The 27495-nt window shown below is 43.5% G+C and overlaps 1 protein-coding gene across 4 annotated transcripts in view; it reads left to right on the top strand.

Annotated features, from left to right (window-relative positions):
* The window catches only part of NDUFAF6 (NADH:ubiquinone oxidoreductase complex assembly factor 6), a 66808-nt gene that overhangs the window by 4530 nt on the left and 34783 nt on the right, over positions 1 to 27495 (top strand). For 2 of the 4 annotated variants that reach the window (XR_013217068.1, XM_077270943.1), the window contains exons 4-7: positions 530 to 586; positions 3422 to 3524; positions 6598 to 6637; positions 7364 to 7497. Coding sequence is in view for 3 of the 4 variants with exons in the window: in XM_077270943.1 (XP_077127058.1) it covers positions 530 to 586; positions 3422 to 3524; positions 6598 to 6637; positions 7364 to 7497 (334 nt within the window). In the remaining variant the exon portion in view is untranslated. The remainder of the gene's footprint in view (positions 1 to 529; positions 587 to 3421; positions 3525 to 6597; positions 6638 to 7363; positions 7498 to 27495) is intronic. The other 2 variants (XM_077270940.1, XM_077270941.1) reach the window with 1 other exon arrangement.

Here is a 27495-nt window from a genome sequence, read left to right as displayed (position 1 = left end):
ATTTAATGCAGACCTTGTAGAGGGAGTAAGCGCCTGCTGCTCCCCATCATTCTCTATGGCACGGTCAGAGATTGCTGAGTACTGCTCGCAGTCCTAAAGGGAAAGATGCCCATCCTCAACTATGCTCAAACGGGACAGAAATACCCCTTTTTGGGGTGAAAGGAGGAGCAAACCCTCACAGATTTGGTAGCTACTTAAATATCTGGGTTTTTTCCAGTTGTTTTTTTCTCAAAGAATAGATGGGAAGGAGCGATGGTTGGGAGGAGCGATGGTTGGGAGGAGCGATGGTTGGGAGGAGCAATGGTGGGAAAGAGTGAATATGGGAGGCGCACGCGATGGTGGGGAGGAGCGATGGTGGGAAGGAGCTATGGGAGGATCAGTGATGGAAAGAAGCTATGGGAGGATTGTTGGTGGGAAGGAGTGATGGTGGGCACGATGGTGGAAAGGAGCTATGGGAGGAGTGATGTTGGGAAGGAGCGATACCACATATCCTGTATTGTAACTAATAACGTTTTTTTATTGTTATTAGGCTGTTCAGAAGCACAAGCTGACAAAAAGATGGCTGACTAGAGTTATCGACGAGAGGGTGAGTTTTCTGACTTCCTCTACTCTGTACCACATACTATTCCTATCGCTAGCACAAACTGAAGCTGACCACATGGTGCAATTATTCAGGGGCTTCAAGACCTGTTAAAATTCAGAGCAAAAGGGGGTTTCACACCATAAGGGTATGTGCGCACAACATCTTTATCAAGCAGATTTGGAGTTGGTCCGCTTCGTAACCCACCTGATGTAGTACTCAAAAGAAAAAGAGGGGAGAAGTCAGTGCTGCCTATGGTCAGAACGCAATACACAAAGTGCACATACTAATTTCTAACTGTATTTCAAAATGAGACATTTAGCAAACAATTGATCAATTCTTTGAGCTACCCCGCCACGTCACGGCATTCTCATAATGGGGCAGTCCTACTCTACGTTTTTTATATTCGCTGTGCCATAAAGGCCTCCTGAAAAGCAAGACCACATTAAATGCAAGCTGTACCTGAAGCATTTCTGAATCACTCCCATGGTGCCAGAAAGGGCAAGCGCAGATAAAGGTTGACCAGGTCCAGCCATAGACATCTCAGGTTTAACCCCCACACTGCCCAACCAGCTCAATATGGTCCCGCTTTTAACACATTTAGGAGGCCGTAATGGCACAGTGAATATAACCGAAAAAACGTAGAGTGGGACTAACGTGGTCTTTCTCCTAACATATTAAGAAAGCTGTAATGGCACAGTGAATATAAAAATCGTAGAGTAGGACTGCCCCATGAGAATGCCGTGACGTGGCGGGGTGGCTCAAAGAATTGATCAATTGTTTGCTAAATGTCTCATTTTGATATACAGTCAGAAATTCATATGTGCATGTGCACTTTTTGTATTGCGTTCTGACCACAAGCAGCGCTGGCTTCTCCCCTTTTTTCTCAGTACTTAAAAGAACAAACATATTAATTTATCTGTAAAATATATAAATACCGTATATATAATATTATATATAAATTTGACTCGCTGTTCATATGTTTCACTCTTTTGGTGTCTTCCGCTCTATACTTAAAGGGGTTGTCCACTATTGGACAGATGGGCAGAAATAGTATGGCTCTGGCGACAATGAGTAGAAATATTAGGGCTCTCGGCAGAAGGTGCAAAAAGAATAAAAAATGTTAAGGTGAATCAAAGCTGCTATCTGAAGGTAGGGAATTTAGATTTTGAGCCCCAATGGGGACAGTGCTGATAATGTCTGTAAAGGACGGGGCAATTAATGGCGCTATATAAAGTGAGTAAAATAAAATGAAGCCCACAACTGGCGCACATTACATGCTCTGCATCTAACTATCTGTCGTCTTGTACAGAGATACAGATATGATCTGCAGATGCTTCAGGCCGCCGGCTGGTTTGTTTTCCAACGATTCCACATGGTGCAGTATGAGCCTCTCATCATCCATGTAACACCAGTCATCACAATGAATTTTCTTATAAAAAAAAACAGAGAACTCAGTTTTTTTTCAATATAAATAACAATTATTTTTATTACAGATAAATGACATGTAAAAACATGAGGGTTATAAGGTAGTACAAGATGTGACCACATGTGGTACAACCATATATTATACGTAGTGGGGTTATAATCGTGTTCTTTATTTTCACGAATACAGCTTTATTACATCACAGACAAAAAGTATGTTAAAAGCTGTATCTAATGCCCACAGCATGTGTAACAATATACATAGATGGATGAGAATAACTTCACATGGAGAAAAGCAAAATAACCTGCAAGTAAACTTATTATGAGACGGTTCAAACAGACTAATTATGCAGATTTATTTTTGGGGTAGCTAAGGATGAAAAAGTAATTTTCCTTTTTCAACTGTCTTGATACACAAAAAGTCAAGTATATATATATTTGGCTGGAATGCCTATGTACAATATATAGGGTGGCTTCTGCCCCAATATAATCCTAGCACTCACACTTGAGTATTAGATCGCCATCTAGTGGCATGTGCTAGGAAATACAGATTTACTATTCTTCTAGGACAGTTCCCCCTTAACTTTTTAAGACCTTTCTATACATGTGAGAAATGTTAAGAAACGTGGTTTTAATGTGGTCAACTAATATCAAACAGCAGTAAATATTATGTCTGCCCAGTAGTTATATGTTTGATGTGGTATTTGCCCTGCACTATTGAAGTATCTTTATATGCACTTATATAACTCTCTTTTTCTCTAGCTGCACTTTATTTTTCAGTATCATGATAAAATAATTTGATTTAAGACCTTGAAAGGATTTGGCATCTCCTACATCTTACATGTATAGAAATGTATTTAAAAAGCTAAGGGGAAACTGTCCTAGAATAGTAAAACTGTATTTCCTAGTACATGCCACTAGATGGCGATATAATAGTTAATACACTGTCTGTGACACATGGTGGCGCTCTGGGATATGAAAGAATGTATGTAAGAAGAAGTGAAAAAAAAAAAAAAAAAAGTATTCCAAAGCCTAAATTTCTGCACAAGAGGCCTTGATTTTCACTATATACTGAAATATTGCAAAATATAGTACAAGCAATCAAATGATCACAGGATTAAATCTCCTGGAGGAGGAAGAGGGGTGGGCTAAAGAATTAAATATTAAAAGCAAAAAACATGAACATTCATATCCCCTCCCCCTTTCCCTCAGTTCAAAATAAAGAAATGTAAACCATAAAAAAAAGCATATTCAGTATCGCCGTGTCCATAAAAGTCCGATCCAGCTTTCTGAGACTCTTTACATTTCACACTTGCATAGAGAAGATGTGACAAGGAGCAAACAGCACAACGTTTGCGCCTCTAGGTGAGAATCACAATTTTGTTTTATTTTCTTTTTTTTTTGTCGTGGTGCTAGGAGAAGAACCTGGATGATCGGGCATATCGCAACCTAAAAGAGCTGGAAACGTATGCAGAAAACACTCAGAGTTCGCTGCTGTACTTGGCCTTGGAGACTCTCGGTAAGTTTAGTAAATTTCCCAGAGACTAAACGCGTACAAAACCCGTCCCAACTTCTTATAGATGGTAAAATGGCGCAAGGCTTTGGAACTGAAGGTGTTGTCCTAACCGGACCCCCTACTTGTCAGAAGAAGCTATAGGTAACCCCACCATATATATTTCAGGGGAACTTATACCAAATCTTTTAATGCAAGAGTCTGAATGTGTACCAAACTACCAACACTATCCTTTGTGATATGTGGTAGGCCATGAAAACATCTGCTAACTTGTGGGGGCCAGTTCTTAAAAAAATACAATAAAAACCCCACCGATCACTTAAAAAAAAACCTGCTCAGGAGGCAGAACTGAATAGAGCTATGTATGGACTTAACAGAAAGACGTAAGAGTTTGGATAACTATGTGAAATGTTAGAATAATTACACAACTTTGTTTAAAGAGTAACTAAACTTTTTTTGTCTAATTATCCTCCAAGCATTACAAATTTTTTTGTAATATACTTCACTGCCTTATTTTGCTTCCTTCTCTCCCAAATACTTTGCTGCAATGCTGTTTCATTGACTACTTCATGGTACTTTAGATGCTGCTTTCATCTGCTGCTCAGCAAAGATCCTTACACTGAATTCCAAAGGTCTGTGAATTCTGTCTAAATATGGGTAGAGGAGAGCAGTGATGCTCCAACGGGGAAAGTCTCAGATACATACTGTGAGCACATAAGTGCCGAATCATTAAGGCATTTATGCAAAAATTCTGGCGTAAAACACCTTAATAAATCTCAATATTGTTGCGCAAATATATTGCAACATTTAGTATTTACATGCCAATCTTGGACATCTATGCCAATATTGCGGTAGCATGTGCGGGACAGGGCACGGCTACGCCGCTTGACAAGTTAATTTGTGGCCTAACTTATTCCAGATGTGTAATGTAGCACAACTGGAGAATATTTTTTGGGGCAGCTCATGCCAGGTAACAAATGCACCTAATTAATGATGAATTAAGTACATAATACTTTGGCGAGTCCTTTCGGTAAGTGCGCCAGTTTTAATTAACCAACCACATAGTGTACACATCTTTGCCGAGCAGCAGTTGAAAGGAGCTTGTAAAGAAGCATGAAATGGGCATTTAAGCAGCACTGAACGATGTTGGTTGATAGAAAAGGAAGCAAAATAAGGTGATAAGTAGACTACAAAAATCTATAAAAAAAAATTGCAATGTGTGGAGAATATTGAAATAATAAAAAACATTTTTGTTACTCTTTAAACACATTTGTGAAATTATACTGTCCTTTATGACATGATGAAACGCGTAATCATTCTTGTCCTAAAACTGTGCGGTTATCTTCCACTTTGTCGACTATTTAAAGGCCATGCTATCAACTAACCACATCTATGTAAAGTTCGGAGCACCTGGGAATGTGGTGAAAGAAATTAGAAGCACTCCCTTTTTCCTCCATAAAATGGAAGGGCCAAACCGTTCCATTCTTGTTTCATCAGTCCAGAGAATATTTTTTTTAAAGTGATTTCTTTTTCCCTATTTGAGTTGCGTACTGTAACCATCGTTTTTAATTCGTTTTTAAACAGTGACTTCTTCCTTACTGAGCAGCCTTCCAGGTCATGTCCATATAGGACTAGAGATGACCCGAACAGTAAACTTCGGCGTCCGTACCAAACATCTACTGTTTGGGTACGGACACAGAACACGGACTTCACCAGGAAGTCTGTGATACTGGTCAGGTTCGGCCCCCCCGAACACCGGGTGTTTGTCACGCGGTCATGAGCAGGACAGCGTGGCAAACACTGCTTCTGATCGGTGGTAAAATCATCACCCCCGGTTAGACAGTCACGGTTCCCACGTTAACAAATGACAGCATGATTGCGCAGCTGTGATCGGAGGTATAAAGTTTACCACCGGTCACTGGCGTTAGCTGATGGGACTACTACTCCCATCAGCCGACACTATTAACAGCGAGAGCAGGCTGATGGGAGTGTTCATCAGCCTGCACCTGTGCTCTAAATAAATCATTAAATAATTAAAAAAATCAGTGTGGGTTCTCCTGTATTTTTGATAACCAGCCAGGCAAAACTGACAGCTGGGGGCTGCAACCCTCAGATGTCAGCTTTAACAAGGCTGGTTATCAAGAATAGAGGGGTCTCCGCTGTTTTTTTAAACTTATTTACATAAACAATAATAAAACGGCATCTGATGACCCCCATTATTGACAACCAGCCTTGCTAAAGCAGACAGCTGGTTGCTAGTATTCTCAAGCTGGTAAGGGGCTGTGGATATTGGGTTCCCTCCAGCCTAAAAATAGCAGCCCGCAGCCACCCAGAAAAGGCGATTTGCCCAGCTCTTCCCACTTGCCCTGTAGCGGTGGCAAGTGGGGTTCATATTTGTGGGGTTGATGTCATCTTTCTATTGTCAGGTGACATCAAGCCCCCGGCTTAGTAATGGAGAGACTTCTATAAGACACCTATCCATTACTAATCCTATAGATGTATTGTAAATAAAGACACAGCCAGAATAAAGTCCTTTATTTGAAATAAAAAGAAATCACACTTTTTTTTTTTTTTTTAATTTAAAAATAGCAAACAAATGCCACTAAGAAAATGTCAGGAAACTCCTACTAGAACAGCTAAACTTTATATGGGGGTTAATAAAAAACACTCTAAATGATGGCAGCTGTGTTCTGACTACTATGTAACATGAGTGGAAATGTGATTGGCTATTTCTGAACACAACCACATCCCCATTATAAGAGGGTGTTCACATTTATGTAACCACATTATTTTAGTTTAGTTTTCCCCCTGGAAGTTTGTTTCTCAATGGATTTGTACAGATTAGGTGACATTACAGGTGGAAAAAGTTCTGAAATTATTCTTATTGGTACGGACAAAGTAACATCAAGATCTCTGGAGATGGACTTGTAACCTTGAGATTGTTAATATTCAACAATTTTGTTTCTCAAGTCCTCAGACAGCTCTCTTCTCCTCTTCCTGTTCTCCACGCTTAGTGTGGCACACACAGGCACACAATGCAAAGATTGAGTCAACTTCTCCCCTTTTTATCTGGTTTCAGGTGTGATTTTCATATTACCCACACCTGTTACTTGCCACAGGTGAGTTTGAGGGAGCATCATATGCTTGAAAGAATGTTGAAATTTTGTCCAATTTGCCTTTTTTCCTCTTTTTTAGTTCCAACACACATAAAGGAAATAAACGTGTAATCGCAATAATTTTCTCGGAGAAATCCTTAATTTTCTGAAACAATTTGAAGGATGCCAACACATCCATGTTTATATGTTGTATGTAATGTGACTACCTTGGTGCATTAGATATGCAAATTTCCTCTTAAAAGAGGAAGAGGACTTGAACTCTAGTGCCACCGATTGGACGTCAATAGCCTTTCCACATAATTTACTAAAAAAGCCAAACCAGAATCTCTATTTCCAAACTCTTGTTTTCGGGTGTTTCCTCTTTTCAGTGTAAAGCATGAGATCTGATTTTGCTGTATGAGAGGTCTCTGGGGTCTAAGGGGAAACGTCTCAATTGTGGAAAGTGATATCCTAAGGTAAGGAGACTTATAGGCCAAAGGAGCATTGCATGGCCTATAAGTCTCCTCACCCTGGCATGTTACTCTCCACATTGAGAGGTCTCTGGGGTCTAAGGGTCAATGTCTCAACTTGTGGAGAGTGACATCCTAGGGTCACGAGACTTATAGGCCAAAGGAGCATTGCATGGCCTATAAGTCTCCTCACCCTGGCATGTTACTCTCCTCATGGAGAAACGTTATGGTTTAGACCTTAGTCTATTAGATAACGACCATATCTTCTCCCTCTCTGCAGGTGTCCGAGACGTTCATGCAGACCACGCTGCCAGCCACATAGGGAAAGCACAAGGTATCATCACCTGTCTAAGAGCCGTTCCATTTCACAGCAGCAAGCGTCAGGTCTTCCTCCCTGTCGACATCTGCATTCTGGTACGTGTACACAATCCATTCACACTGGACGCTGTGTGCGCTCGCGCATTGTCTTGAATGAAAGGTAAAATGATGACTGCAGTATTTACCTTCCCATAGTATAAAAATGGCTTCATTAAAGAACAATGTGCCTGTTACTCTCTGATCTGTAGTTATTTTACTTTTTCCCTTACTGTTACCATAATGGACCAGCGCATAAGACGTTTTTCCTCCGTTGGTTGTCATGGCAACATCCTTGGATTTCATCTGGGAAAAAAAAAAAAAACCCTCCACAGACAAAAGCGAACATGAAATGGTAATTTGTGAATGACTTTAAGGATGACAACTATGTTCATTACTGTCTGCTCTGTCAGGGATTTCTAATCCTCTGCAGGACAGACTAATTTGTTAATCTTTTTTTGGCCGTGGCCTGGAAGCTCTACATTTTAAGGCTTTCATCTCGGCCCTGTGTGTCTGAGAACTTATTAAAATGTTTTTTGTTTTTTTTTATGATCTGAGCTTCCCGAATTTCTATCTGCTGATGACATGTAAGGCTCTGTGCACATAGAGTTTTTTTTGTGTGTGTTTGTACACCGAAAAACAGCTGAAAAATCCCTTGAAAGACTCTTCCTTTTTCATGTCAGATATTCCCTCCACCTTCACTAAAGCTCCAGCTTCAGCTGCCGAAAAATAGCCCCAAATCATAATGTTGTTTCCACCATGCTTCACTGTGGGGATGTTGTTTTGTGATGCACAAAATAGGCTTTGCACCAAATTTGCTGGTGTTATTTTCCATTACTCTGTCGCCTCATTGGGGGACACAGGACCATGGGTGTTATGCTGCTGTCCACTAGGAGGCGACACTATGCATAATCTGAAAAAGATTAACTGTGGCTCCTCCTGTGCAGTATACACCCCTGGACGGCATCAGCCTTCTCCAGTTTTTGCTTAGTGTCGCAAAGGAGGCACACCTAAAGATTTTTACTCCGTTTTACTCCGTTTCCCGTTTTCCATCGGGATTACAGATGAAGAAAAGAGGGTCTCCTGTGAGACCCCCGACATGGCTCCTTCCTCGGCCCCCTATTATGGGGTGCCCAGTTGAAGTTGAGATGGCTATTCCCCATGCTGCTCCTTCCCCAACCCCTCGGGTGTTGGTTCGAAGTCGAGACCCCCCTCCTTCCCCAATTCCTTTTGGTTTCTGGGTTGAGGTCGAGGCGAGGATAAAGGCCCCTGAAGGTGTGTGACAACAGCACCCTCCCTATCCCCCTCTGGGGGTATTAGGTTGAGACACCTCAGGTAGGGCCTGTACAGGCAGCATCCTACAGCTCCCAGCAATGGGCCAGCACACTGCGCCTGCATCCAGGGACCCCAGCCCAGCTGCGGGCTCCTGTTGGGGCCGGGGGGAGTGCAGGCAGGCATGGCACATACAGACACAGGGCTCCCAGCGTCCCTGTCTCTGCGGCAGCACCAGCTCTCTACTGCCTCAGGGGGACCCCTCACCGGGCTCCCTCTTCCGCTTATAGCCCCACCGCCATCCTGCCTTCAAATCCGGAGGGGTCCGGTTCAGATCCGACCACCTCCCGGACTTTCGCGCCGGCCTGGAGCCCTTCTGGGCCTCAGGCATCTAATTTAGGCCCCGGCTTCGGCCTAGCTGAAGCAGCAGCCTCCTCTTCGCCCCCCGGATGACAAATATGACACTCTACAGTGTCATACAAGGGGCGGATCGAGACAGAAAGGGCGGGTTTTTTATAGCCTTGCCGCCTTTTTCCAGCTCTCCGCCCCCTTCTCCTCCTCTCTCCTCTGTCTCTGCAGCCATTTTCGGCTGCAGATTAACCCTGCATCTCCCGGTCTGCAGGACCAGGACCAGGCAGCCAGTCTCCGGGGGGCACAGGACTGTGGATCTTCGGCGCTGGACCTCGGGGCACACTGGTGGGGTAAGATCACAGCTGGGTTATTTTTACTCAGCTGTGAATCCATATTACCTATAAGACTCCCCTGTAGGTTCTCTACCCCTGTAAGGTCCATCTGCTGGCAGCACCTCTGCACTTTGTGCACTATGCAGGGCTCAAGGTCCAAGAGAACCAGGCAGATCTGCTATTATGCATTCTGCACAGCCTGCGGGACCGCTCTCCCCAGTAGTAGCACGTACCCGCATGGTCAGAACTGTATACAAACTACCATGTCACAGCCTCAAGAAGCCCCTGCCAATGCCTCGGTGTCTAATGCCACGCCGGAATGGGCTACTCCGTTATCGCAATCTATGACGCAGTCTATAGATAACCTAACTTCCACATTGCTTCAGGCTCTGCAGGGTCATGCCCCGGCTATGACCATTACCCAACAACGGGAGAGCTTGACTCAGGAACAAGATGACCCTGGCACATCCACGTCTAGGTCAGGACGCAAGCGGATCCATAGATCAAGTCCATCTGCGTCATCCCATAGCACACAGTCATCCCCCTCTAGGGAGAGACACCGTAGCTCCAGGTCATCTAGACCGTCCCATTCCAGGGACAGACAATGCAGATCTCCGCAATCCCCAACCAGAGAAGGCCTCCTCCCCAGCCCACCCAGCAGGAGACGCCTCAGTGATACACAGGATTCGGAAGGCATCTGCGACTCTGACTCGGACAGAGAAACGGAGGGGTCCCTGATCTCAATCCCTCCTAGCAATACAGCACTAGTTGAGGACATAATATCGTCCATCCATCGGGTGCTGGACATTTCTGATCCGCTACCAGAGGTTCCAGAACATAAGATTTCCTTTGAAGGACCTCTGAAGCCGCCTAAGGTTTTCTCTAACCACCCAGAGTTTAAGGAGATCCTTAAAAAACAGCTCTACAGCCTGAGAAAAAATTCGCTAATCGCAAATATCTGGGGGCACCAAGGAATGGACAGATCCACCTGAAGTGGATTAAAAGTCTCCAGGCTAGCAGCACAGACCCTCCTTTCACTGCCAGATAGCTCAACCCTCAGGGACGCAGCAGACCGGCAGGTAGAACGCATGGCTCGTTCAATTTTCGAGGCAGCAGGGGCATCCATGGCTCCCGCGTTCGCCTCAGCTTGGGCTGCCAAGGTCATCCTGACCTGGGCAAAGAATTTACAAGCCTTCCAAGCATCCGCTCCTGAACTGTCGGACCAAGCGGTTCAAATTGCAGTTGTAGCAGATTACATGCTCCATGCAGCTCTGGTTTCAGCAAGGGGAGTCGCGGGGATAGCATCAAACGCCATCACGATTCGGCGTATCCTCTGGCTGCGGGAATGGAAAGCGGACGCAGCCTCAAATGAGTCCCTCACGCACCTCCCCTACCTCAGTGGGAGTCTTTTCGGTGAACAGTTGGACACTATGATATCCAACGCCACAGGGGGTAAGAGTACTTCTCTTCCCCAACTGAAACCTAAACGCACTTACAAGAAGCGTAACCAAACTTGATTCCGATCCTTTCGGAATTCCTCCGGCTGGTCCGTCTCACGTCCGGTACAAAATCGTAACCGTTCCCCACGCAGGGACAACTCACGATCGACGCAAAGGTCGGACAAGACCTGGCAGTCAAAAGCAGGCCAGTCTAAGCCCAGAGGAGGAAAATCCAGACTTCTCCTCCTCATGACTCACGGACTCCGGAAAACACCACACCAGTAGGCGGCCGACTTTTGCAAAAACCGCCAGCCAAGGCGCGAGCCTACCACCAAGCGGTCTCCTCGCTTTGTTAATCAGGAGTCATAGTACCGGTACCCACGACCGACCGCTTCCGAGGGTTCTACTCCAATCTGTTCGTAGTTCCCAAGAATGAAGGCAGCGTACGGCCCAAACTAGACCTAAAACAGCTCAACAAAATATGTACGGGTCCGTCACTTCCGCATGGAGTCCCTTCGGTTCATCTTGCGTCCATGGAGAAGGGAGAATATCTCGCCTCCATAGACATACGTGCATATACCCATTGCACCTGCCCATCAGAGGTTTCTCAGGTTCGCAATAGGCCAGGACCACTACCAATTCGTGGCTCCCCTTTGGACTCGCCACGGCTCCCAGAGTCCTCACCAAGGTCATGGCAGCAACCATGGACGTCCTGCATTCTAGAGGCATAGTAGTCGTTCCATACCTGGACGACCTACTCATCTAGGCTCCCACCTTCAAGGAATGCGAGCTCAGCGTCTCAATCACAACCGATACTCTCAGTCGCATGGGCTGGTTAATCAACCTACAAAGTCATCACCAACCCCGAGTCAGTCCCTGACTTTCCTGGGAATGTTATTCAACACTTCCAGGGGTCTAGTGCTCCTTCCCAAGGATAAGGCACTGGCCCTCCGACTAGCAGATGAAGAAAGAGGGTCTCTTGTGAGACTCCCGGCATGGCTCCTTCCTCGACCCCCTATTATGGGGTGCCCAGTTGAAGTTGAGATGGCTATTCCCCATGCTGCTCCTTCCCCAGTCCCTCGGGTGCTGGTTCGAAGTCGAGATCCCCCCCCCCTTCCCCATTTCCCTTTGGTTTCTGGGTTGAGGTCGAGGCGAGGATAAAGGCCCCTGAAGGTGACAACAGCACCCTCCCTATCCCCCTCTGGGGGTATTAGGTTGAAACACCTCAGGTAGGGCCTCTACAGGCAGCATCCTACAGCTCCCAGCAATGGGCTAGCACACTGCGCCTGCATCCAGGGACCCCAGCCCAGCTGCGGGCTCCTGTTGGGCAAGTGGTCTTCAGCGGAAGCGTCCATGCCCATCAACATCCTGGAAATTCGTGCCATCCTTCTGGCATTGAGGGCTTTCCATCACTTACTGGCAGTCTCTCACATCAGGATACAGTCGGACAATGCCACGGCTGTGGCATATGTGACTCATCAAGGGGGGACCCGCAGTACCCAAGCGATGCGGGAAGTGCCACATATCCTCCGCTGGGCGGAGGACACAGGGTCGGTCCTTTCGGCGGTCCACGCTCCGGGTGTGGACAACTGGGAAGCAGACTTCCTCAGCCGACAAGGAATAGACTCGGGAGAGTGGTCTCTCCATCCCGAAATTTTTCAACAGATCTGTCTCCGCTGGGGGACCCCGGATGTGGACCTAATGGCATCTCATTTCAATGCCAAGGTCTCCAACTTCATTGCCAGAACACACGATCTGCGGTCGCTCGGAGCAGACGCTCTGGTTCAGGACTGGACCCAGTTCCAGCTTCTGTATATTTTTCCACCTCTCCCCCTGATATCCAGAGTGGTGAGGAAGATCAAACAAGTGGGAGTTCCAACCATCCTCATTGCACCGGACTGGCCCAGACGTACATGGTACGCCGACATCGTACAACTCACAGCAGACGCTCCCTGGCGTCTCCCCCACCGCCACGATCTTCTATCACAAGGGCCGTTCTACCACCAGAACTCAGGGGCTCTCAATTTGACGGCGTGGCCCTTGAGACCTGGGTTCTAACCCAGGCAGGGCTCTCGGCAGATGTCATTGGAACCATGATCAGAGCACGGAGACCAGCCTCTGCCAAGATTTATTACCGTACCTGGAAAGTTTTCTTTACCTGGTGCGAATCTCGTGGCCAGATCCCACTCCCTTATTCCCTACCCAAAGTTCTTGGTTTTCTCCAAGCGGGTCTGGAGGCCAGGCTGCCATTGGGCTCGCTTAAGAGCCAGGTGTCAGCCCTCTCAGTGCTTTTCCAAAAGCGCATTGCTACCAAGCCGCAAGTAAGGACTTTCCTTCAGGGGGTTTCCCGATTGGTTCCCCCCTACAGACGACCACTAGAAACGTGGGACCTCAACCTGGTCCTGACAGCATTGCAGGAACCACCCTTCGAACCCCTTAAGGAGGTCCCGCTCCGCCTTTCTCTCCCAGAAGGTGGTTTTTCCTGGTGGCAATCACCTCACTACGCAGGGTGTCTGAACTGACAGCACTCTCCTGCAGATGGCCTTTCCTGGTATTTCACCAGGACAAGGTAGTTCTTCGTACGGTCCCATCCTTCCTTCCGAGGGTTGGTCCGACTTCCACCTCAATGAGGAAATCTCTCTACCATCCCTTGTTCCGGTTCATAGAGTGGAGAAGACTCTGCATACGCTTGACCTTGTCAGGCCTTTGCATATATACGTGTCTAGGACTGCGTCCTTCCGGAGGTCTGATTCTCTTTTCCTCCTTCCGGAAGGCGGCCACAAGGGTAGGCCAGCTTCCAAAGCTACTCTTGCCAGGTGGATCAAATCCACCATACAAGAGGCGTACCGCCTTAAGAATCCTCCTCTTCCAGCCGGTGTTACGGCACACTCTACACGGGCGATAGGGGCCTCCTGGGCCATTCGGCACCAGGCTTCGGCACAACAAGTGTGTAAGGCGGCCACTTGGACTAGCTTACACACATTTACTAAACACTACAGGGTTCATACCCAGTCCTCAGCGGACGCGAGCCTGGGTAGACGTGTCCTGCAGGCGGCGGTGCCCTAAGTGTACGGGCCTGTCTGCACAATATTCGTCCATTGCTTCCCACCCAGGGACTGCTTTAGGACGTCCCACGGTCCTGTGTCCCCCAATGAGGCGACAGAGTAAAGGAGATTTTTGTGTATTCACCGTAAAATCTCTTTCTCTTAGCCTCTAATTGGGGGACACAGCTCCCACCCTGTTGCCCTTTCCGGGCTGTTGTAACTGTTGAGTTCTCATATTGTTTCTTGAGCTCGTACATAGTTGCCTTCTTACAGGCATAATTATGTTATTCATGTTACGTTCCTCCTACTGCTTTGGCACAAAACTGGAGAAGGCTGATGCCGTCCAGGGGTGTATACTGCACAGGAGGAGCCACAGTTAATCTTTTTCAGATTATGCATAGTGTCACCTCCTAGTGGACAGCAGCATAACACCCACGGTCCTGTGTCCCCCAATTAGAGGCTAAGAGAAAGAGATTTTACGGTGAGTACACAAAAATTTTTAGTGTGTTTTTTTTTTTTTTAACACTTTTTAAAAACACCAGATGAAAAAAAAAAATAGTGGATGTCCCTTCTTTAAATGTCTCCTGATGGAAAACTGAAATTGAAATTTTGATAATGGCTGATCAATTTTGGAAGAGAAGGGAGCATTTTTTTCTGATAAGATCTATTACAAAAAGTTGCTTATTTTTATGTGTACTATTGATTTATGAAATAAAAATTAAAAGGGAGGTTACTTTTTAAGTTAGTTACTCTTTAAAAAGAAAAAAAAAAGATCTTCAGCTATTAGTGCCATCCTAGCAGCTTTACCTTGGAGAGCGTTTCATGTTTCAGCCTCTCATTACACCATGTTCCAAATTATTGTGGTGACAAAGCCGAAAAACATTAGTACGCATGCACCGGTAAACTTCGTCCCGGAACACAGCGAAAGACTTCTGGGACATAGTACTTCCGGAGCATGCGCACTAATGCTTTTCGGCTTTGCCCGCATCTGGGCAAAGCATACTGCGCACGCGCAGAAGGCAATTTGAAGGCGCACGTGCGGGCCTGTATGCGAACAACGCTATTCACAGAACGGAATGCGTACAGCACGCTGATTTGGGTGGGGAGAGGGGCCAGAACCAACGCCCATCGGACCGGACCGAGGATATTTCCATACAGCGCGGGAGAAATATAAAAGGTTCTTATGGGGGATTCATGGGGAGTCGGGGGGTTTCACAAGTAGTTGGGGAATGTATAGCTCACACTCTATTAGATGATAGTTTTAGTTAATAGGTAAAAAAACTGGTGACAGGTTCCCTTTAAATGTATTCTCTGAGGAGCAGATATGTTTAATTCTCAAAAATTAGGAATCTGGTTGATGGCGTATGGGAGGATTGAGCCTTTCTTCCACATTTGTAAGTAAAACAAAATATTTTTGTCATTGATGTTTAGTCTTTTCATTAACTTCTAATCCTGGAGGGGGGAGCCCTGGGAGAGCCCTCCCACACAAACCAGATGTTGTTGATGTAACACATCCAGTTTTGAACCTTGTGGATATCAACATCTGGATTTGTGAGAAAGCTCCCATGCTCCAAAAAAAATATTGGCATATGATAGGGTGCATGCCGCCCCCATCGCTGTGCCTTGGACTTGTAGATAAAACAAATTTTTCAAGATAAAAAAAGATGAGTTAAAATATACTTAAGTAAGGTAAGTAATAGCTGAGCAACTGGAGGTTCAGTACTGCTGGTCTGAAAAAAAAAAATCCTTGGCTCTAGATCCATCTTGACTTCTGATTTCGGGTGTTTAAGGCCTCAACGTCTGTTGTTGCCATAATTGTATTGTGATCCAAATATAAATTGTTGAGACGATGAAGCGCAGCCGTAGTGTCTGTAATGAACGATGGTAAACTGGACACCAGTGGTTTTAAATAAAAATCTATCATGTTGCAGACAGATTTGCAGAGGCCATGGTTGCCAGATATGATTGGACGTCCAGGGGGTTCAACTGGGTTTTTATGTAATTTTGGTATCAAGTACAGGGTGGGAATTATGTGGATGAGTTTTGATCAATGCGATCATCATCCTTTTAGGAATAATCCCATCTTGAACTGCAATGTCTATAATTGAGATTAGTGTAGACTGAAATTCAGTCATGGAATTATGAAATGATTTTCTAGAACAGGTTCTTTAGTAATTTTTCTACCTCTTTTTCATAGAATGTTAGGCCAGATAATGAGATTCCCCCTTATTTGCTGTATTAAAAGTTACATCAGTCCTGGACTGGTGTTCTCTTAGTGATGCTTTTTCATGTCTATTCAAGTTTCGTGACGAAAATCGCTGTTTTTGTAGGCGCTCCACATCGTTGGACACTACTTTTACAAATATAAATTCAAATATGTCCACCGCATGACAAGTATTTTATGGTGGAAACTTTTTAGACTTAGGACAAAAATGCATGGGGAAATTAGTCACTTGTGGGGTGGTTTCCTCCTCAGCAAGGGATTCAAGTATGGCTGATGCCTCCTGCTCCTCTTTTGTGTAAAAAGGTCCCCCTGTTTTGGGTTGATGAAAAAAAAAAAAAAAATGGTTAAGAATATCTTTACGAGCAAAAAGGTGGATGTCCTTGATAGTGGTGAAAACATCTAACGAAGAGGAGGGAGAAAAGGACAATCCATTTTCCAAAACCGTCATCGGTATAGGTGTTAGCAGAGGGTTAGAGAGATTGGTTACCTTAGGATGATCGCTCCTGGGCGGTCTCTGTTGAAAAGCGTAATCTTGATTTCTTTTACCGTCAGAGCGAGTTTTCATCATACTTCTGTCTCCTGATTCAGTTTCAGAGAACGAAGCTCGGTTTTCGCTATCAGTATCACTGACGGATGTGGCTGAGGAAAAAAAGGAATTTCTATGAATTGGTCTCTTCATGACCGTTTTTGGGAATTGCCTCTTGTAGACTCTGTTGGTTTCATAGTCGTTAAATCCCATTGGAATTTTTTAACCTTTGTTGTGCTAATTTCCTTTTCCCAGTTTTCAATGTTCTTATTTAAATCTTGATAAAATGTACAGATATTCAATTCCTAGTCCATAGACAATTGCATAGACTCAATTTCAGAATCCATAATAGTATGAGACATACAATTGTCAATAATTATTTGTATAAATGACATCGAACAATTTGTTGCTGCTTCCTCCCATTTTTGATGAGGGTATTATCCTCTATGGGGAAGGTGGGATGAGTTTGAATTCTTAAACCCCTCACTCCAGGCTCCTACTTCTTACCTTTCATACAAGCCCCTGAGGAAGCAGGGTGAAACGTACGTTGGTGCTCACATACATGGGTCAGCAAAACTGTAAAGTAAGGTTTTTTTTTATCTTCATCCTCCTTTCTGATGCTTACTATTGTCACTTCATGAGATATTGCACATCTTTAGTATTCAGAGGATATATGCACTTCTACTTTATTTTCACATCTTCACATCCATTAACTAATTAAGGAGTCTTTTAAGGGAATTTATTATTTTTTTTGTTCTATTTGTTCTTCTTGGGGAAAGCCACTGTCAGAGGAGTCTGGCAACGACTTGCAAGGAACACGAGCGCTTGGCCGAGTCTAGAGTTCCTATGTATGAGGGAGTCGGGAGAGAGGACTGTGAGCCAGACGATAGCTTGGCCGACAGCTATCTAATGTGTTTGGACGGCTAAATGCTCTTCTTCCATTGAACCTGGAACGAATACCAACATGAGCATTTCAGCCGGAAAAACAAACCTGTTGATTTTATCTTTTTACAAATTAGTTTCACAAATAACGTGAACTAAATGATAGTGTTATTGATGGAAAAATGGCTGAACCATAAGATGAAATCGCAAGTGACTTTTAAATAAAAGCCCTTCACATGAAATCAATAGTCTGCTGCATCCAGGCTGTCCAGTCCATCGTTGTATTGAGACATTTGTACTTTATCTGACATCGGATCACAAGTGGCCGGTGTGGTGAGATTCCAATGAAATAATCATTGACGCGTCTGTAAAAAAAAAAAAATATATATATATATATATATATATATATATATATATATATATATATATATATATATATATATATATATAAAAGTCACAACCTGATGATTGTACAGTGCTCAATAATAGTACACAGACACCGACTTTGCTTCGCTTTTGTTTGTAGGAAGCCCCTCTTCCTTAGAAAAGATGTTCTTCAGCAGCTTTAGTAAGTGTTATACAATACATTGCACTATGACCAACCTGATGGAGAACATGAAAATTGTAGCGCTTTTATTGCACAAAGGAAATAGTAAAAATCAGTCTTTTTTCAGGGAAGGCAATGTAACAGCATTGTCTCACCCAAACAGCAATACAGGTCTTACTCTAGGATCAGTGTGATCACCATTACTGGTTACTCTCAAGCTTCAACATGTCACACCCACCTGAGCCAAGCCAGCTGCCGTTTATAGGACCTTCAAGCCCTGGACGGGAATGTATGTGATCAACCTTTTCCACCCAAGCTCTTTTGGTCGCTCCTAAATCCCGGACCCAAAATTTGGTCCACTAAAAATTCTCTCAGTAACTTATTGTTGCCAGAGCACTCTCTTCCGGGACTTACATCATTGAGGCCAGGTACCTCAGTGACACATACCTGCCATCCAGGAATTTGCATCCTGCTTTACTACAAAATGCAAATGCCGCCGACCGTCTTTAAGAAAAAGATGAAGGTGTTTCATACCAATCAATAAATGTTAGACCAGAAGCTCTTCTGTAGTGTATATTAGTCTGTAGAGGAAGCCCCAGCATTACCTGTTATTGATACCTGTATGATTTGAAGTCTCACCATGATTTTTTTTTCCCTGAAGCAAGAAGACTGCTTAAGCTCAACTCTTAACAATGGATCAGTTTCTAAAGGCTGAAATTCTGAATTACAGTCTCTCGTGTGTTTCATCCATATTGCATAGATCCCGATAGGGTTTATTAGTTGAGTCTGATCTGCAAAATGGATGAAACTAGAACATGTTTTGAGTCTCGCCGATCGGGTCCATTTTTAAAACTGAAGTGTGTATGGATGCAGTATAAGAAAAAAATGTGTATTATCTTTTTGCAGACAACTATTAAGTGGAGGAATTCATCCTTAAACTGTTTTTGTGCACATGTAGCTCTTATAAAGACAAGTCCAGCAATACCTTTTCATGGTTGCACCGTTGCTCTTTTAGTCATTGTTCGAATAGGTGTGCAAATGAAAACGCAGAGCACCATGGAGTAAAATGAACACCAAGAGGTAGCATCAAAACCAAGTAATCATTTATTGAACAAAATTACATGCATATAAAGTTTAGCCAAATAATTTGAGCAGAGAAAAGAGGGACAAGTGTGGAAACCTGCTGGTACAGCAGGTGGACCAAATAGTAAAAGTAGTCAAAGCGCTAGGGGGTGTATAGACACAAAGCCTCAATAACCTCAATATATATGACTATCACAATAGTAGTGGGTACAAGTAAAGGGGGCTACTAATAAATATAGAGTCTGTCCCACAGGGCAAGCCCCCTGAAAGTCACAGGTATTCCTAAGGCTGCTTAGAACTCACCCATAATAGCTGGATAAAGTGTAGGTCCTCCTGTTGAAACCCCTTGACGCGCGTTTCGCGTATAAGCTTCTTCAAGAAGGGGAATGTACAGTGCAGTATCCCATAGGGTTTAAATAGTGTTGCCTCAAAGTGCCGTTTGGTTTTTTGTTTGAGTTTCTCCACACTATTTTTAGTACTTGTTCTAATGTTTGTGTCATTTCTCAGTTTTTAGTGTTTCTATGTTGCTATATGCCTCATGGACTGACATACACCCTTCGGAAGACGTCATCGTCCTTTTCCCTGTTAGATGATATATTATGAAGACTGCGATTTGAAGAAGCTGGGATGTTAAAAATGGACTCCCCTGATATATAAATTCTCTGTTATGTATTTAGCACTGATGTTGGCATACATTGTTACGCAGTTGCATTGTGGTGCAATACATGTTCGTTTTTGCACTATGTCACTTTAGATATATGCACTTTCTTGCACTATATGCACCTTACCATTTATGTCTTTGTATTCTGATAGTTTGTTTTTATCTGTCCAATGAATTGGATTATTCCACCCATTCACTATATTATATGTGTATTTTCACTTCTTATTTTTATGTCCTTACTTGTATCCATCTTTTTCCCTTTCTTCTTTGTCCATTGGGTAATGGCTGCCACCCTGGTCTTCACTAAAATGGCCGCTATGGTGCGCACGGGGATTCATGCGCCGCCCATCTTTGTCTGCGGCTATCCTATACGGCGAAGTGCACATGCCCATTGACATCATTAGGCGCCCTTTTTGCCCGCATGCACACACCGCCCTGATGGCCACGGTGAAGGAAGGTAGTTTCCGGTGTATGACTTCCGGATTGTGTGCGCCGTATGTACCGGCACTTTGAGGCAACACTATTTAAACCCTATGGGATACTGCACTGTACATTCCCCTTCTTGAAGAAGCATATACGCGAAACGTGCGTCAAGGGGCTTCAGCAGGAGGACCTACACTTTATCCAGCTATTATGGGTGAGTTCTAAGCAGCCTTAGGGGTACCTGTGACTTTCGGGGGGCTTGCCCTGAGGGACAGACTCTATGATATTTATTAGTAGCCCCTTTTACTTGTACCCACTACTATTGTGATCAGGGCTGTGGAGTCGGTAAGCCACAGTTGCGACTCCGACTCCTGGATTTTATCAGGTTCCGACTCCGACTCCGGCTCCGACTCCTTCATAAATGGCCAATTCGTAACAATAAATTTACTGTTGTAAAATATTAACATCGTGCTTATTCAGTTTCTCATCATCATATAAGTAATAAGACCACTTAGAGCAAAAACTATATTTATTAGAATACAGCTAGAATATAGCAAATAACTTTTATAAACTTTTATAAACTCTTGTAAGTAAATATGCAATAAACACTGTTATGCAGTTAATAAGAAGAAATCTATAAATTTGTCCTCAGAAAAAAGTATTGCCTCTGTCAGATCCTCCTTCATGGATGCCCTCAAATCTGATCTAACTATTTTGAGAGCAGAGAACAACCTCTCTACACTAACTTGGGTTGGTGGCAAAGCAGTAACCACTCAGGCAACATCTCTGACAATGTCAGGATACAGAGGAATCGCTTGTTGCACTGTTATTTTTTGATGAACGGTCAAATTTCTCAATTTCTTTTAGTGCACATGAAAAATTCTGCTGAAATGTGCTGGCTGTGTTCTTTGATGGGGATGACTCTTCTATGCGGGAACGCTTTGCACGATCCTTGTGATCCAAATATTTTTCGAAATTAAATTCTTCATCGGTTGATGAGGGTGAAGATGTGGCAGGACGACGAAATTCTTCTTGTTCCTCCTGACTGTTCTGCAACCCTTTCATCCTTACTGCTATTTCAAACAGAGCTTCTTTTCCTTTAGTTAGCTGTTGATCATCTAGAAGAATCCGATGCATTGGGTCTACATAAACAGCTGCCAAAAGAATGTTATTTTGTAATAGTAGCTCCTCTCTCCGTTTCATTGATGTAGCAATGCCACTTGCAATTAACCCTCCTCTTTGGGACAGGCGAAACATCCGGTTCTTCCACTCCTTTAAGAAAATACCTGGAGTTAAGTCCTCTGCTTGTAATTTTTTAGTCACTGTAAATGGGTGCTCTAGCAATTTTTCCAGCTCAATCACCTGATTCCACTGACTTTCATTTAGTGTCAGTTGAGGGTTAGCCATGTCTACAAGAAAGGTTTTCAGTTCAACCAAGCGCTGAATCATTAAGTACGTACTGCCCCATCGTGTGGCTTGATCAATAATTGCCCCTTTACCAGCACGTCTCTTCAAAATTGAGTCAACTTTAGGGGTTCTGGCAACAGTAGCCAATTTTCTCACCTTGCCAATCAGTGCAGCAGCATGTCCTTCTTGCAGACTGTCTCTTATAGCCAGCTGTAGCGTATGCACAACACAGCGCATGTGATGAATGAAAGAACGTATTGACACAGTTTCAACAAGATCATCTAAACTATCATGTTGCTGTTCATCTGAAGCAACTTCAGTTTGCTCCTCAGTTACAATACTGTTTTCCTCTATTTCAAACATTTCTGTGTCTGTGAAGCCAGAATGTTCTTCAAGCTGCTGGTCACCATCATTACTCTCATTCATTAGCTTAATAGTACTTCTCATATTTGAAGCATTGTCAGTTACGACAGAAAGAACTTGCTCTTTTTTAAGTTCATAGTCTTGCAGAACCTTTTCCACCAAGACCTGGAGAAACTCCTTTGGTGTCTTTGGTGTCTTTTACTGCCAATGTCTTGGTAACTATTTCATTTTTGTCACAAACAAATCGGATATGGATGGCAAAATAGTTCACTCTGTGACGTGTGCAGGCATCCATTTTAAGAAACGGAAAGCGTCCCTTGAGAGTTTAAGTTCTTCCTTTTGTTTAAAAGCTTCTTCGATTTTCTAATACTCTCTGTCTCCAGAGAAACACCAAGCTTGCGGGCCATTTCCCCATTCAGACACATAAAAGCTGGTAGTGAAAATAATGAAATAGGCACACTATCCTTTACAACAAGCTCTATGATCTGTTTTTTAAATGTATCTACTGTCATTGTCACAGTAACTTTGACAAAATATCTTGCAACTGATGGCTGCAAAGTTCTCTGCTCCTTTGTTTGGCTGGAAGAGCTGGGCACTGGTTCATTGGTTTGGATGCAGTCTTTCTCATCCACTCCACACTTGTCCCTCTTTTCTCTGTTCAAATTATTTGGCTAAACTTTATATGTAATTTTGTTCAAAAAATGATTACTTGGTTTTGATGCTACCTCTTGGTGTTCATTGTACTCCATGGTGCTCTGTGTTTTCATAATTTTGGGAGTATCACACTAATTTATGATTTTTTTTGCATTTATGCATGTACTTAGGGGGCGAGGCTTCTGCCTCCCTCGGCCTTGGCATTTCTTTGTGCTTATTTTGACTTTTTTTCTGAGATGTGCAAATGAGGCTGAAACACTATTTCTATATCTAAATCCTCTGTCACTCCAGCTCTATTCCCCGCCCAGCATCACTTTCTTCTGCTTGAATGACCACCTCTATGCTGTATGAGTAAGGAAGGAGGAGGAAGTGCTGGGAGGGGAATAGAGCTGGAGTGACAGAGGCTTCAGATCTAGAGTAGTCTTTCAGCCTCATTTGTATATCACTTTAAACACTGACTTTGCAGTAAGAGAGATACGAACTTCACATATAAAGGCTTTGCTACACTTTTCTTTGAAAGAACTCCATGCACATATAAATAGTTTGGAGGGTGAAATCCTGCTGACGGATTCCTTTTAGCGTCACAGTCATTTTCCAAAATCATCTATATTAATACCAGACCCCAGATCAGATACCTAAATAAATTACGTCCTACAAGCCAGAAGCCTCTAAATATTATTAGACCCCAGAACTCCTATATTAATATTAGACACCAAACCAGACCCCTCACTTTCTTAAAATAGTAATGTATCTCCTATCCATAGAATAGGGGATATTTCATCGGGAGTCCCGAGCAAGAGGACTATGCAGTGGCTTGTCTTATGTGGAGGGTAGGGGCGTATACTCATCCTCTGCGTGTGGTCTGTGGGACTGCTGGAAATAGAGGAGCGCTGTATTGGCTTTCTGTAGCAGTCCCATGGACGCTGAATGGAGCCCAGGTTAGACAGGAACACCAATGCTACATTCAAGACAGGGCTCTGCAGTTGACCTCTCTTGGGGTTTTGGAGCCAAAATGTCAGGATCGCTGAGAGTCCCAGCAATTGGACTTCCAGCGATCAGTGAGTTCCTGATGCTACAGAAAACCTATTTAAGTCGAAATCCAGATCAGACAAAAATTGGCCGACCCCAAACAAAATTTCAGTTTGGCATGAAAATAAAAACATTGCCTCTTAAAGCTCTATCGATTTGAAAAGTAAAAAAATGGTAAGGGTGTCTGAAAATAGCGACAAACCAAATTTTTTTTATTGCACAAAAGTATTTATAATGACCTGCAGAATAAAGCTATATTGACAAAAAATACAAGTTAGAACATTGAAAAGTGACATTGAGACAAAAAAAAAATCAGTGTTCTTGGGGTCCAAAACTGTGTGTACAGTATTAAAGGTATGCTCACTCATATCGAAGTTTCTCCTAAATAGTTCTGAAATAAATCTGTCTCAAATCATGCAGATAATGCTGTGCGATTCAGATATTTCCCTGCAAATTTTAAAAAATAACACAAAAAAAAACCTCCCGTATAAACGGAGAACAGCATGGAAATGAAACATTTTCACCCAGTTTGCTACTCATTGTTCACATTACTTTTTTTATGTGGATTTTGGAGTAGATTCTCTCTCAAATTTTTTCAGCATGGATTTTTCTATATGAACATATCCAAACTTTGAGGATTTTCCGGATGAAAATCTTTACAGAAAATTTGCTGCGATTCTGACACTTGTGAAGATCCCCAAGTGGGTTAAGCCATCAATTCACGTGGTCAAAGATTAATATTAGTAAGAAGAAGAAGTTCCCAGGGGGTATCATTCTTATTTCATCCGTACTTGATTTTCAGCCACTTCCAGTTTGGACTCATGCTAAATCTAATTTAATCATTTCCCAGATGTCGACAGTAACTTGTCAAATCTGGGGATTATTTTTGTGCCTCTATCTGCACGTTCCATTTTCCCCTCCTATAATGTTTTATTTATAGTGTTATTTACAGATCTGAGGAAATATTGGGAAATTTACTGACACCCAAGCTGATTTGTTCTGATCTCGGAGGCAGCAGTAGCGAGAAGGTTCGAGGCTTATGTGTTTGGAAATATGAGTCCTGCCGACTCTGAGACACTTTTCTCTGTTTTTATGTTTTGCCGTCTTTTTTCCCCATAGATTTGTAATTCCACTGACAAATGAAAAGATGAAAATTAATCACAGAAGATTACTTGATTTTCAGTGATCTGATGGGATAAATCAACAGCTTTGTAGTTTAACCACGTTGTATGTGAACCACAGGCATCCCTACTGTTCATTTATATATAATTTTTTTTTCATATTATTTTTATATATTACTCTTTAATTTTTTGTGACACTTTTGATTTTTTTTCATTTTTCAGTCATTAGTCACATTAGTCAACGATTTTATTGGCATTGTTTTGGGGCACATATGTTATTGCATTTTTTTTGTAAAGTTTATCAATATGGAAAATCACAATCCTGCAGTTTTTATTCTTTTCCCCCCTTTATGGCTTTTACCGTATTGGATTATAGTTTTAATGTTCAAAGAAGACACAATTCCATTGAGTTCGGTCTATATCTTAACATGTTGATCCAGAGGAAGGCAAAACCCCATGAGGCAGATGCTAATTTTCCCATATTAGGGAAAAATTCCTTCCCGACTCCACATACGGCAATCGGACTAGTTCCTTGGATCCACGACCCATCACCAAATCTAGTGCCCATAACATGTAATATTATATTTTCAAGAAAAGTATCCAGACCCGCCTTGCACTATTTGTAGTGAATCAATCAATTACAATATCATGTGCCAGTGATTCATAGTCTCACTGTTCTTACAGTGAAGAATCCATAGTTTTACTTGCCCCCTTGTCACCGTCGCAGTCCTAAGTGTAAAAAGTTCCTGTGGTAGATCGGCTCACTCGGCTAGACACAGAGGTAGAAACGGAACACTGTGTTTTTAGGAATGTGCTTGGTTTATTAAATGCAGTATAAACCAGGCTTGAAAAAAGTAAACACGGCCCTTTGGGCAACACAGCAAAACAAAAGAAAATACAGTCCTTTTCCTAGCGGGGATCAGCCCATTCAAGGTTAGCAATGTCCATGGTTCAGGTCCTTTAACACAAACACTTCTCTGGAGTTCTTTCTCCAGACACTGAACACTGCTGCCTTTGGTGAACACCTACTTAAACCCCAAACCACACCATGGGGTGAAGATAAGGTGGACATCCTCCCACCCGCTCTATGGATGTGCACATAAAAGCCAGTCCATTACACAAATTATTATTATTTATTATTATAGCGCCATTTATTCCATGGCACTTTACATGTCAAAAGGGGTATATATAATAAAAAAACAAGTACAATATTCTTAAGCAATACAAGTCACGACTGGTGCAAGACGAGCGAGGACGCTGCCCGTGAGGGCTCACAATCTACAAGGGATGGGTGAGGATATTGGAGGTGAGGGTAGAGCTGGTCGTACAGAGGTTTGGTGGATCTGTGGTTACTGCAGGATGTAGGCTTGTCAGAAGAGGTAGGTTTTCAGGTTCCGTTTGAAGGTTTTCACGGTAGGCGAGAGTCTAATATGTTGGGGTAGAGCGTTCCAGAGTAGAGGAGATGCGCAGGAGAAACCTTGTATGGGATTGTGGGAAGAGGAGATAAGAGTGGAGTAGAAAAGGAGATCTTGTGAGGATCGGAGGTTGCGTGCTGTTAAGTATCGAGAGATAAGGTCACAGATGTATGGAGGAGACAGGTTTTGGATGACTTTGTATGCCATGGTCAGGGTCTTGAACTGGAGTCTCAGGGTAATAGGGAGCCAGTGCAGAGATTGACAGAGAGGAAAGGCCGGGGAATAGCGGTGTGGGGGGGGGGGGGGGGGGCAGGTGGATTAGTCGAGCATCAAAATTTAGGATAAATTGAAGGGGTGCGATTGTGTTAGTGGGGAGGCCACAGAGCAGTAGGTTGCAGTAGTCAATGCGGGAGATGATGAGGGCATGCACTAGAGTTTTTGAAGATTCTAGGTTGAGGAATATACAGATCCGGGAAATATTTTTGAGCTGAAGTCAGTAAGAATTGGAAAGGGCTTGGATATGTGGTTTGAAGGAGAGATCAGAGTCAAGGATTACCCCAAGGCAGCAAGCCTGTGGGACTGGGGAGAGCGCAGCCATTTACTTTATTGGATAGGTCTGTTGGGGAAGTTGAGTGAGATGGGGGAAAGATGATGAATTCTGTTTTGGCCATGTTACGTTTTAGAAATCTAGCGGAGAAGAAGGATGAAGTAGCAGACAGACATTGTGGGATTTAGGTTAGTAGGTAGGTGATATCTGGTCCAGAGATGTAGATCTGTGAGTCATCAGCATAGAGATGATACTGCAAGCCGTGAGATTCTGTCAGCTGTCCCAGGCCGAAGGTGTAAATGGAGAAGAGCAGGGGCCCTAGTACTGAACCTTGCAGGACTCCGACAGATAGGGGGTGAGGTGAGGAGGTGGTGTGTGAGTGGGAGACACTGAATGTCCGATCTGTTAGGTATAGTAAAAAAGAAGTCTAGCACTCAACTTCAGCAATAGTGAAGAATTTATTTGTAGCACTTGAAACGTCTCAGTCCGTCTGGACTTTCATCAGTCACGTGCCGATCCTAGTCAGTAGGAAAGGTTCAAACAAGGGGGTATAGGTATACCCAGAATGTGCAATAGCGCTGTCTTCCTATAGGGTAAAGAAGGAGGCTAAAGGCTTCAATAGTATGCTACTATTGTGGGGCGGTGACAAACGGTCACAGTTACAGCACCGGCAGGCTGATAAGGCCGGTCATATGGGTAGGAGCTCCACCTCCAGACACGGAATCCACCGCTAGTCTC

This window comes from Ranitomeya variabilis, chromosome 6 (assembly GCF_051348905.1).
Source record: "Ranitomeya variabilis isolate aRanVar5 chromosome 6, aRanVar5.hap1, whole genome shotgun sequence".
NCBI lineage: Eukaryota > Metazoa > Chordata > Amphibia > Anura > Dendrobatidae > Ranitomeya > Ranitomeya variabilis.
This window is presented reverse-complemented; position numbering and strand designations above follow the sequence as displayed.